The sequence below is a fragment of the Pristiophorus japonicus genome, chromosome 9, assembly GCF_044704955.1.
Source record: "Pristiophorus japonicus isolate sPriJap1 chromosome 9, sPriJap1.hap1, whole genome shotgun sequence".
Lineage (NCBI taxonomy): Eukaryota > Metazoa > Chordata > Chondrichthyes > Pristiophoridae > Pristiophorus > Pristiophorus japonicus.
The window spans coordinates 198,580,010-198,593,700 of NC_091985.1; the positions used below are offsets into that span (position 1 = coordinate 198,580,010).

At 47.0% G+C, this 13,691-nt stretch overlaps 1 protein-coding gene and 1 non-coding gene across 2 annotated transcripts; one reads left to right on the forward strand and one right to left on the reverse strand.

Annotated features, from left to right (window-relative positions):
- The first annotated feature begins 939 nt into the window (after window positions 1-939).
- Window positions 940-1,012, forward strand: trnak-uuu (transfer RNA lysine (anticodon UUU)). The gene has a single exon. It is a non-coding gene; the product is annotated as a tRNA-Lys (tRNA).
- A 7,115-nt stretch (window positions 1,013-8,127) lies between these two features.
- Window positions 8,128-8,961, reverse strand: LOC139274046 (prolactin-releasing peptide receptor-like). The gene has a single exon (XM_070891101.1). It carries the CDS (start codon window positions 8,959-8,961, stop codon window positions 8,128-8,130), a length of 834 nt encoding a protein of 277 aa, XP_070747202.1.
- Between the last annotated feature and the right edge of the window lie 4,730 nt (window positions 8,962-13,691).

The following is a 13,691-nucleotide window of genomic DNA, read 5'->3' on the forward strand; positions in this document are numbered from 1 at the left end:
CCTCAATGTCCGAGATTGCATTTTATGATAATTTCCCCTTGTTTTTGTGGAAGCCTCAATGAGAATAGGTGTCGAGATTTCCAATACACGTTGTGTGAACAAAGATTCCAAATTTCGCTCCTGAATGGCGTTTATCTATTTTTGATTGTGTCCACTTGTTCTTGATTCTGCCAAAGGAGAAAATAGTTTCTCCGTTTGTACCCTATCAAATCGTTTTAACATTTTAACCTGCTTGATAAGATCACCACTCAATCTTTTATACACGCGAATACAACCCTGCTGTATCCTTTGTATTCTCATAATTGAACCCGTTAAATCCCGTCACAATTTCAGTGAATCACTGCTGCCATTTCAGGCCAGTGGATCCTTTGTGAGATGTGATTCCCAAAATAAATAGCACACCTGATAGGAGTGAGCACGATTCTATACAGCTGAAACATAACTTCCTCCCCATTCTGTTCCAGCGCAATTGAGAGAAAAAAAGTCAACATAGCATATCAATTTCATTTTTGTTGCAAATATCTACTAGCTTTTAGTTATGAACTTGGACTTCGAAATCTCTTTGCTCCGCTCACCTCGCCGACCATTTAGGCTTCACACCATTTAAAAAATGCTGCGATTTATCTTTCTCGGTTTCAATAATCTCACACTTGCCCACAATGAACTGCATTTGATATAATTTTGCCCAGTGACTTACTCTGTCTATGTCTCTCTGTAATTTACAGCTGGCATTTGCACTACTTACTGTCCTTCCGAACTTGGTGCCATGTTCAAACTTGGATACACATCACCCGATTGTTTCGTCCAAGCCATCAATAAATACGGTGCAAGGTTCGGTCCCCTGTTCAGTCCTTCGGGAAACAGCAGGTGTCAAAATGTGGTTTGTGTATTATTGCATGTTAGGCATTGAAGGTCGCTGTGTGAACTGGTGTACTAGAAGCCCGGAGAGCTCAGCCGGTAAAGCATCAGACTTTTAATCTGAGGGTGCAGGATTCAAGTCCCTGTTTGGGCTTTGTCTTTAAATCAAGATTTTGGATTCTTTTTTCACATCAGATTTGCTGTTGAAGATCGTACAGTTGGTGGAGGGAGAGTATTTGTGAAACGAGGTCTGTGTGAGGCAGTCGATCTGGGTGTTTGAGTAAAGTGGGCTGTACAGGTGGCATTTCCAACCTGTGTCCGTTATAATATTCCATGTCAGCCAATGAAGGCCGCTGTGGGAAGTCAGAAAATGCCATCCCGGACAGCTTAGTCGGCAGTGCATTAAACCTTTTAATCTGAGGGTTCAGGGTTCAAGGCCCTGTTTGGGTGCTGCTTTCTAATCATACTTTTTAATTACCGCTTTCATGAAGCAGCATGACACATGGACAATTCTCGATGATCTTTCCCGCTGTCTCAAAAGAACCGATTGAATAGATGGGAGGAAAAGCAATGAGTGAGGAAGACACAACAAATCTGAAAAAGGACAGAGACAGACTAAGTGAGTGGACACAAATTTCACAGATGGGGTATAATGTTGGCAGAAAAAAATCAAAGAGCAAGTTAGTTTGTAGCAAGCCCAACACGAGAGGGGGCGGTCTTGGTTTTAGTTTTGGGGAATGAAGCTGGGCAGGTTGAAGGGGAATCAGTGGGAGAGCATTTGGGTGCCAGTGACCATAATTCAGTCAGATTCAAGTTGGTTATGGATAAGGACAAGAATAGGCCTGGAATAAAAACCCTGAATTGGGGAAAAGCTAATTTTGCTAAGTTCAAGGGTGATTTGGCCATAGTGGACGGAAACAGCTACTTGTGGGTAAATCAGTGTCGGAACAGTGGGAGGCATTCAAGGAGGATATCCAGAAGGCTCAGGCCAAACATGTGCCCTGAAAGAAAAAGGCTGGGCAAAATAATTCTAGAGGCCCCTCGATGTCTCGGGACTTACAGGGAATTATTACGAAAAAAGGGACGCGTATGTCATACACCAATGGCTAAATACTATAGAATCTTTAGAGGAATATACAAAATTAAGAGACAAAGTTAAGAAGGATATTAGGAATGCAAAGAGAGAGCATGAAAAATTCTTGGCCAGTAAAATTAAGGAAAACCCTAAAATGTTCTATAAATATATTAAGAGTAAGAGGGTAACCCTTTGAGGATGTAACAAACAGGGTGGATAAAGGGGAACCAGTGGATGTTGTGTATTTGGACTTCCAGAGGGTATTTGACAAGGTGCCACATAAAAGGTTACTGCACAAGATAAAAGTTCATGGGGTTGGGAGTAATATATCAGCATGGATAGAGGATTGGTAAACGAACAGAAAACAGAGAGTTGGGATAAATTGTTCATTCTCGGGTTGGCAATCAGTAACTAGTTGGGTGCCGCAGGGATCAATGCTGGGACCCCAACTAGTTATATTAACGACTTGAAGGGTCTGTGTATAACGTAGCCAAGTTTGCAGACTGTTGTGTATCTGTAAAGCATGCACTCCCATGGTCCGCCACCAGGGAGCTCATCCCCTGAAGTCCCAAGGGATCCCAGCATCCCCTCGGAGCACTGTATATAAGCCTGCCCCTAAGGCCTGTTCCTCATGCTGGAGTATCTTATTAAAGACTGAGGTCACTGTTAATTTAACCTCCCTGTGTGCAGCCTCATCTGTGTTAGGAACACAATAACTGGCGACGAGAATACGAATCCAATGCAAAGATGCAGCAAACTGTGAGCATCCTGGAGATGTTCTCGGAGGGTGAGGCCTGGGAAGCCTATGCCGAACGGCTAGACCATTACTTTGTAGCCAATGAGTTGGATGGAGAAGGAAGCGCTGCAAAAAGGAGAGCGGTCCTCCTCACGGTTTGTGGGGAACTGACCTACAGCCTCATGAAGAATCTTCTGGCTCTGGTGAAACCCACAGATAAGTCGAACGTGAGCTGTGTACACTGGTTCGGGATCATTTTAATCCGAGGGTGAGCGTGCTGATGGTGAGGTATCGGTTCTACACGTGCCAGTGATCTGAAGGTCAGGAACTGGCGAGCTACGTCGCCGAGCTCAGGCAACTTGCAGGACAATGTGAGTTTGATGGCGACCTGGAGCAAATGCTCAGAGACTTTTTTGTACTGGGCAATGGCCACGAGACCATCCTACGAAAACTTTTGACTGTAGAGACACCGACCCTCAGTAAGGCCATTGCGATAGCACAGGCATTTATGTCCACCAGTGATAACACTAAACAAATCTCTCAGCACACAAGTGCTAGCAATGTTCATAAATTAACTGGAACTGTGTTTGCGAGCAGTAATGTACAGGGCAGAACCCATGAGTCTGCAACTGCCAGCAGGCTTTAGTTGACCCAGATGACTCAGAGTCCGCAACAAAGGATGAATGCAAGGCAATTCACACCTTGTTGGCGTTGTGGAGGCTTCCATTCAGCCTATTCATGCCACTTCAAAGGGTATGTTTGCAAGAGCTGTGGAACAATGGGGCACCTCCAACGAGCTTGCAAAAGAGATGCAAGCTCTGCAAAACCTGCTAACCATCACATGGCAGAGGAAGATCGGTCCATTGTGGATCAAAGCAATTTCGAGCCTCAGAGAGAGGAGGCAGATGCTGAAGTACATGGGGTGCACATATTTTCGATGAAATGTCCACCTATAATGCTAAACGTAACATTGAATGGCTTACCTGTAGCCATGGAACTGGACACTGGTGCTAGCCAATCCATCATGAGCAAAATGATGTTTGAGAGACTGTGGTGCAACAAGGCATTCAGACCAGGCCTGAGCCCCATCCACACGAAACTGAGAAAGTACACCAAAGATCTTAACACTGTCCTGGGCAGCGCCATGTTCAAGGTCACCTATGAGGGCACGGTGCATGAACTGCCACACTGGATTATCCCACACTGCTTGGAAAGAGCTGGCTGGGCAAAATCCGCTGGAACTGTGATGACAACCGAGAACTATCACATGTCGATGAGGCCTCATCGACCCAGTTTCTTAAGAAATTTCCTTCCCTTTTTGAGCCAGGCATTTGAAACTTTTCCGAGGTGAAGGTGCGGATCCACTTGGTCCCAGAGACACGGCCCATTCACCCCAAGGCGCGGGCGGTACCTCATATGATGAGGGAGAGAGTGGAAATAGAGATGGACAGGCTGCAACTCGAGGGCATCATCGCCCCAATGGAATTCAGTGAGTGGGCCAGCCTGATTATTCCAGTACTCAAAAGTGATGGCACGGTCAGGATTTGTGGCGTTTATAAAGTAACTATTAATCGTTTCTTGCTACAGGACCAATGCACACTATCTAAGACAGATGACCTAGTTGCAATGCTGGCAGGAGGCAAGACGTTCACCAAGCTCGACCTGACTTCGGCTTACATGACGCAGGAGCTGGAGGAGTCTTCGAAGGGCTTCAACTGCATCAACACGCACAAGGGACTGTTCATCTACAACAGATGCCTGTTTGGAATTCGGTCGGCTGCAGCGATCTTTCAGAGAAACACGGAGAGCCTACTCAAGTCGTACCACACACCGTAGTCTTTCAGGACATATTGGTCACGGGTTGGGACAACACTGACACCTACAAACCTGGAGGAGGTTCTCCAGCGACTGGATCGCGTCGGCCTGCGGCTGAGGAGGTCGAAATACATCTTCATGGCAACAGAAGTGGAGTTTTTGGGGAGAAAGATCGTAGTGGACGGCATTCAGTGAACAGACACCAAGACAGAGGAGATCAGGACCCCACACAGGCCACAGAATGACACAGAGCTGCGGTCGTTCCTGGGACTCCACAACTATTTTGATAACTTCCTACCGGGGTTAAGCACCCATTTAGAACCCCTATATGTGTTAGTGCGCAAAGGCGAGAACTGGGTATGGGAAAAAAAACAAGTAATTGCTTTTGAGAAAGCCAGAAACATTTTATGCTCCAACAAACTGCTGGTATTGTAGAACCGGTGCAAAAGACTTGTGCTAGCATGTGTCGCGTCATCGTACGGAGTCGGGTGTGTATTACAACAAGCTAATGTTGCGGGGAAGTTGCAACCTATCGCCTATGCTTCCAGGAGCTTGTCTAAGGCCGAGAGGGCCTACAGCATGATTGAGAAAGAGGCATTAGCGTGTGTGTTCGGGGTAAAGAAAATGCATCAGTGCTGCTTTGGCCTCAAACTTGAGCTGGAAACCGATCACAAGCCTCTCACATCCCTGTTCGCTAAAAACAAGGGGATAAATACTAATGCCTCAGCCCGCATAAAAAGGTGGGCACTCACGCTCTCAGTGTATAACTATACCATCCGCCACAGGCCAGGCACTGAGAACTGTGCTGATGCTCTCAGTCGGCTACCATTGCCCACCACGGGGGTGGAAATGGCGCAGTCTGCATACTTGTTGATGGTCATGGACGCAATTGAAACTGATAATTCACCTGTCACGGCCCGCCAGATTAGGACTTGGACCAGCCAAGATCCTGTGCTGTCCCTAGTAAAAAACTGTGTGCTGCATGGGAGCTGGGCCAGCATCCCATTGAAATGCAAGAGCCAATCAAGCCATTCCAGCGGCGAAACTACGAGCTGTCCATTCAGGCAGTCTGCCTGTTGTTGGGTAACTGCGTAGTGCTACCAAAAAAGGGCAGGTAGACGTTCATCTCCGATCTCCACAGCACACACGCGGGTATAGTAATGATGAAAGCAATAGCCAGATTCCATGTGTGGTGGCCCGGTATCGACTCTGACTTAGAGTCCTGTGTACGGCAATGCAGCGTATGTGCTCAGTTGAGCAACGCGCCCAGCAAGGCACCACTACGTTCGTGGTCCTGGCCCTCCAGACCATGGTCGAGGATCAATGTCGACTATGCTGGCCCGTTTCTCAGTAAAATGTTCCTGGTGGTGGTGGGTGCTTTTTCAAAATGGATTGAATGTGAAATAATGTCGGGAAGCACCACCACCGCCACCATTGAAAGCCTGAGGGCCATGTTTGCTACCCACGACCTGCCTGACATACTGGTCAGTGACAACGGGCCATGTTTCACCAGTACCGCAATTAAAGAATTCATGACCACCTCGGCCCCGTTTAAACCAGCCTCCAATGGGCAGGCAGAGCAGGCAGTACAAACAATCAAACAGAGCCTTAAACAAGTCACAGAAGGCTCACTCCAAACCCGCCTGCCCCGAGTACTGCTCAGCTACCGCACGAGACCCCACTTGCTCACAGGGGTGCCCCTGGCTGAGCTACTCGTTAAAAGGGCACTTAAAACCAGACTCTCGCTGGTTCACCCCAACCTGCATGATCAGGTAGAGAGCAGGCGTCAGCAACAAAATGTAAACGATGGTCGCGCCACTGTGTCACGGGAAATTGATCTGAATGACCCTGTGTATGTGCTAAACTGGGACATGGTCCCAAGTGGATCGCGGGCACGGTGATAGCTAAAGAAGGGAGTAGGGTGTTTGTAGTCAACCTAGACGACGGACAAATTTGCAGAAAGCACCTGGACCAAACGAGGCTGCGTTTCACAGACAGCCCTGAACAAGCCACAGCAGACACCACCTTTTTCGCACCCACAACACACACCCAAAGGATCAACGACACCACGCAGGACCAGGACATCGAACCCATCACGCCCAACAGCCCAGCAAGGCCAGGCTCACCTATCAGACCTGCAGGGCCAACAACACGCCAGCCCAGCGAGGGCAGAGCTAAAACACCAGAACAGACATTTGTACCGAGGCAGTCCACCAGGGAAAGAAAGGCTCCCGACCGCCTCATCTTGTAAATAGTTTTCATTTTGACTTTGTGGGGGGAGTGATGTTGTGTATCTGTAAAGCATGCAGTCCCACGTTCCGCCACCAGTGATCGCATCCCCTGAAGGGATCCGAGCATCCCTTGAGAGCACTGTATATAAGCCGGCACCTAAGGGCTGTTCCTCACTCTGGAGTGTCTTATTAAAGACTGAGGTCACTGTTACTTTAACCTCCCAGTGTGCAGCCTCATCTGTGTTAGGAACACAATACCGATGATACAAAGATGGGAGAAAAAGCAATGTGTGAGCAGGACACACAAAATCTGCAATGGACAAAGACAGGCTAAGTGAGTGGGCAAAAATTTGGCAGATGGAGTACAATGTTGGAAAATGTGAGGTCATGCACTTTGGCAAAAAACCCATCAAAGAGCAAGTTATTATTTAAATGGAGAAAAATTGCAAAGTGCTGCAGTACAGCGTGACCTGGGGGTACTTGTGCATGAAACACAAAAGGCAGGTATATCAAGTGATCAGGAAGGCCAATGGAATCTTGGCATTTATTGCAAAGGGGATGGAGTATAAAAGCAGGGAAGTCTTGTTACAGCTGTACAGGGTATTGGTGAGGCCACACCTGGAATACTGTGTGCAGTTTTGGTTTCCATCTTTACGAAAGGATATACTTGCTTTGGAGGCAGTTCAGAGAAGGTTCACTCGATTGATTCCAGAGATGAGGGGATAGACCGATGAGGAAAGGTTGAGTAGGTTGGGCCTCTACTCATTGGAATTCAGAAGAATGAGAGGTAATCTTATCGAAACGTATTAAATTATGAGGGGGCTTGACAAGGTGGATGCAGAGAGGATGTTTCCACTGATGGGGGAGACTAGAACTCGAGGGCAAAATCTTAGAATAAGGGGCCACCCATTTAAAACTGAGATGAGGAGAACTTTCTTCTGTGAGGGTTGTAAATCTGTGGAATTCGTTGCCTCAGAGAGCTGTGGAAGCTGGGACATTGAATAAATTTAAGACAGAGAATAACAGTTTCTGAACCGATAAGGGAATAAGTGGTTATGGGGAGTGCGCAGGGAAGTGGAGCTGAGTCCATGACCAGATCAGCCATGATCATGTTAAATGACAGAACAGGCTCGAGGGGTCGTATGACCTACTCCTGTTCCTGTTTCTTATGTTCTTATGTTCTTATGACATGTTCTCTTTGAATCTCGAGATGGGATGGGCACTGATTTGGGAGGAAATGATCATGTTCACCCAGGGAAAGCAGCGGAGACAAAATGGAAGAAATGTTTTCTGATACCTGTTCACTTTCACAACGATAATTACATTTTCATTTCAACTGCAAGTTGCCATTCTGCAGCGGAACATAATCTGTAATCGAGCTTTAATGAGGACAGGAAGCTCTGGTTTGATCGTCAAATTTTTTTAACCAATGTCAGAATCGATGTACAAGGATTCTTCACCATCTTCACCAACTCCTCCCTGAATTTAGTTTGTGTCGCTGCATAGATACATGTGTTTGTACAGGAACTCAAATACATGAGCATGAAGCCAGTTACAGAGGCGATGTATGCCGGAGATGTATAATCGCTTAAGGCATAAACGACCAGGGAGCTTGTTAAATAACTAACGGCAGCTGTCACCCACAACAGTATAAAACTACCCGATACAGTGAACAGTAAAATGATGGATTTCCTCCGGTTCGCCATCTCTGGATCGCTCTGACTCTCACTGGCCTGACCCCGGAGTCCCCTGCGGGCTCTGCTGGCCACTAGAATACGTCTGACTGTCAAACCGTTACACAGTAATATCACAGCGAAGGGAATTCCTGGAGATAGGGCAGTTTCTAACCAGGCGTACGCTGTGCCTGCAGCCGAAGTGAAAAATCCAATCTTCGTGCGGCACCCCCAGTGAATATTGTGAACTATTCGTTCAGTTTCGTATGCATACCAAAAGGGGATATTGTCCAAACAGAGCAGGACAGAGAGCGTTGTTATAATCGCGGCTGCACTTTTCACTGTGCAGTATTTCGCTTTGAACTTCTCACAGCAGATGGATACAAAACGGTCACATGTGAAGGAGACAGTAAACCATACCGACATGTCAAGGGCAGCAGTATTGAGGTATATAAGGGACCTACAGACAGCGGTGTAGCCGAGGAATGAATGGGGAAAGTGATATGTAAAAACGCGGTGCAGCATTACATTGATGGTTATGACCAGTAGATCTGCTGCTGCCATGGCAACCATGTAGACGGAGGTGCCACTAGAAAGGCCACATTTGCCTCTGGCGAGAATCACCATTGTCATCAGGTTCGCTGTATGGAAAAGGAGAAGAACGTCAGAAATAGGAACTGGAGTCATCCACTTGGCCCCTCGAGCCTGCTCTGCCATTCAATAAGATCATGGCTGATCTGATCGTGGACTCAGCTCTACATCCCCGCCCGCTCCCCATACCCTTCACTCCCTTATCTTTCAACAATCTGTTGATCTCCACCTTAAATATATTCAATGACCCAGCCTCCACAGTTATCTGGGGGAGAGAATTCCAAAGATCCACGACCATCTGAAAGAAGAAATTCCTCCTCCTCTCAGTTTTAAGTGGGTGACTACTTATTCTGAGACGATGTCCCCTAGTTCTAGATTCCCCCACGAGGGGAAAGATCCTCTTTGCATCAACCTGTCAAGCCCCCTCAGAATCTTACATATTTTAATAGGATCACCTCTCATTCTTCAAAACGCCAATGAGAATAGGCCCCCAACCTGCTCAACCCTTCTCCATAATGACAACCCCTTGATCTCAGGAATCAACCTAGTGAACCTTCTCTGAACAGCCTCCAATGCAAGTATACCCTTCCTTAAATAAGGAGACCAAAACAATATGCAGTACTCCAGGTGTGGCCTCACCAATATCCTGTACAGTTGTAGCAGGACTTCTCTGCTTTTATAATCTATCCCCCTTGCAATAAAGGCCAACATTCCATTTGCTGATTACTTGCTGTACCTGCATACTAACTTTATGCATTTCATGTACAAGGACCCCCAGGTCCCTCTGTACCACCGCATTTTGTAGTGGTCAGTAACAGTGACACTCAGTTGAATATTGTGGGGGCAATGTTCACATGTGCTGCAACTTAGGCTCATGCACACAGATTGTTTTACTCTATGGGCCAGCGCAAATGAAGAGTTATTTTTAAGAAAACATTGAGCACTCATTGGAGTTTAGAAGAATGAGAGGTGATCTTATTGAAACGTACAAGATACTGAGGGGGCTTGAGAGGGTAGATGCAGATAAGGTGTTCCCATCGAGGTTCAATCTAGAACTAGGGTGTATAGTTTCAGGTTTAGAGGTCACTCATTTGAAATGGAGATGAGGAGGATTTTCTCCTCTAAGTGGGTCGTGATTGTTTGGGATTCTCTGCCCAGAGAGCTGTGGAGGCTGGGTCGCTGAATATATTGAAGGGAAAGATGGACACATTCTTGAACTATAGGGGAGGCAAGGGTTATGGGGAACAGGCAGGAATGTGGAATCATAGAATCATGGAAAAATTACAAGACAGAAGGAGGCCATTCAGCCCATCGTGTCCCTGTCGGTCGAAAAAGAGCTACCCAACCTAATCCCACCTTCCAGCACCAGCTCCGTAGCCCTGTAGGTCACGGCTGTTCAAGGGCACGTCCAATTACTTCTTAAAAGAGATGAGGATTTCTGCCTTGACCACCCTTTCAGGCAGTGAGTTCCACACCCTCCACCACCCTCTGTGATTCTTTTCCCTCACCCCCTCTCCTATCTGGTTTTAATCTGTGTGCCCTGGTGATTGACCTCTCTGCTAAAGGAAATACGAACATACAAAGATACGAACAATGACGGTCAGTTAAAGACTGTGTGGTCCATCCAGCCTGCTCCACACAATCCAGATACCCTGTGTATCACAACATGTCCACTCCACCCCACCCCAAACCATGTGATCTCCTGCGTGAGGCAAAAAAACAGATAAAAAACCCAGGCCCATTTGGGAAAACATCTGGGAAATTCCTCTCCGACCCATCTCGGAGATCGAAACCAGTCCAGGAGGTCATGCTGGCCATTACATTCCCTGCAGTACCTACCTTCTGTAAGAGGTGATCTCCACCGGAGACAGAAACAAACCCAGCTTTCGCCTGAAGGAATTCAGTGGGTCTGCATCCACCACATGAAACGACAGCTTGTTCCCGAGGTCTACTATTCTCTGGGGAAAGAACCACCTCCTGACATCTAACCTAGATCGAGTCTTGTACAACTTACATTTGTGCCCCTAGTCCTGCCTAACCTATTTAATTGAAATAAACTGTCAGCTGGAACACTGTCTATTTCCTTCATTATCTTATAAACCACAATCATATCCCCGCTAGGTCTACGCCACTCGAATGTAAAGAGGCCAACTCTTTTAGCCTCTCTTGATAACTAAGAGGCTGTAGACTTGGAATTAGTCCAGTGGACCTCTCCTGCACCCTATCCAGAGCCTCAATATCACCCACCGTGTGAGGAGACCAAAACTGGACATAGTATTCCAAGTGCGGCCTGTAAGGTCATGTACAAGGACAAAACAGTACACCTCGTTTTATACTCAATTGTCCCATAGATACACCCCAACACCCAAAACATGTCCTTCCTATCCACCCTATCTAGGCCCCTCATAATCATATACACCTCAATTAAATCTCCCCTCAACCTCTGCTATTCCAAAGAAAACCATCCCAGCATTTCCAACCTTCCCTCATAGGTAAGATTGTCCAGTTCTGGCAACATCCTCGTAAATCTCCTCTGCACTCGAGTGCAATCGCATCTTTCCTGTTGAGGCCAAGTTCCGATCAACCACGACCTTATTGAATGGCGGAGCAGGCTCGAAGGGCGGAATGGCCGACACCAGCTCCTAATTCTTATCTTTTTATGTACTCAATATAGAGGGATTGAAAATTCTGCGGTCTTCCAGACAGACATCGCCAAATATTCAATATAAATTCACACAGCAATTATTAAAAGCTATGAATTCTAACGAAACATTCAGTTGAGAAAACGTCATTGACTTTAGGTCAAAACTCCAGGCTTTTTCTATTTACAATCGCCCCGAGGGAGCTGCTCGGTAAATGAGCGGGCAGCTGGTGCAGCCGCAAAATTTCTTTGCAACAGAGCGGAGTGGAGCAGCTCCCTGAACAGCAATTATTGCTTAAAATATCATCAGAGTCTCCTGCTGGGTGCGGGTGCCTGCAGCCCGAGGAATTATCAACTTAAAATTGACGGGGAGCGAAGGCACAATGGAGGCGATCAGCATCCACACTGAGTAACACATGCTTTAGTGATCTATGAACTGTTGGAGGGCCCGGGGAGTCAGCCTTGCCCTCCCTCAGCACAGGGAGGAAGGTTGAGCACCCGGTGCCCATGATCTAACCGACAAAACAGAGCCTCAGTGGCCACGCGGACTAATGGGACTCCCGCTGATATTCAGCGAATTATCCCGCTGGATCAGTGGCTCTGCTCTGGAGACATGTTCGGAATCTGTCACATAATGATCATCAGTAAGATAGTCACCTCACGTCACAGGAAAAATACCACCAACGATGTCTCCGCAAGATCCTACAAATCCCCTGGGAGGACAGAGGACATTAGTGTCCTCGACCAGGCCAACGACCCCAGCATTGAAGCACTGACCACACTTGATCAGCTCCGCTGGGCAGGCCACATAGTCTGCATGTCAGAAACGAGACTCCCAAAGCAAACGTTCGACTCGGAACTCCTTCACGGCAAATGAATCAAAGGTGAGCAGAGGAAACCTTACAAGGACACCTTCAAAGTCTCCCTGATAAAGTGCGGCATCCCCACCGACACCTGGGAATCTCTGGCCAAAGACCGCCCAAGTGGAGGAAGTGCATCTGGGAGGGCGCTGAGCACCTCAAGTCTCATTGCCGAGAGAATGCAGAAATCAAGTGCAGGCAGCGGAAAGAGTGTGCGGCAAACCAGTCCCACCCATTCCTTTCCTCAATGACTATCTGTCCCACCTGTGACAGAGATTGTGGTTCCCATATTGGACTGCACAGCCAGCTAAGAACTCATGTTAAGAGTGGAAGCAAGTCTTCCTCGACACCGAGGGACTGCCTATGATGAAGATGATGATTAGACTCCAAGTTACATTGACTTACCTGGAATGCCAAAGGCTGCGAGAGCATGGTAGTAAATGAGGCTGATCAGTTCAGTTGTTGGCAGTGCCATTTTGTGGAAGAATATGTGACTGGTGTCCGGGTATGCGGTTAGTGTCAGAGTGTACCTGCAATCCATAAACACTCCCCTTTATAGGGTATTCCATGCCCCGGTGAGACATTTAATCACACGGCAAGTTGTGTCAGCAACAGTCACTTAACCAACAATGCAAGACTTTCCACATCAGTGCACCTGGGACTACAAAGGTGAAATTGTACAACTCTGTTCATCAAACTCCATCATTTCAAATTAATGAACAGAAACTCGTCCCAGTTGGAAAGTGCCCTGCACATTCACTGTGATCCCTGAAGGGATCATCCCACAGGCATACTGAGTAAGGTTCTTGATGACTCATAATAATGTCTGAAACCTTCCCTCATGCATGAGATAGTTACAATGTTGTTTTGTACTATGGTGATAAATGTTGGTGACAGTGCTCTAACATTACTGGTGGTGACCCTACACTAACATTACTGTTGGTGATACTACTCTAACATTACCGCTGGTGACACTAATCTAACATTACTGGTGGTGATCCTACTCTAACATTAACGGTGGTGACACTACTCCAACATTACTGGTGGTGACATTCCTCTAACATTACCGGTGGTGACACTCATCCAACATTACCGGTGGTGACATTCCTCTAACATTACAGGTGGTGACACTACTCTAACAATACAGGTGGTGACACTAATCTAACATTACTGGTGGTGATCCTTCTCTAACATTACCGCTGGTGACCATA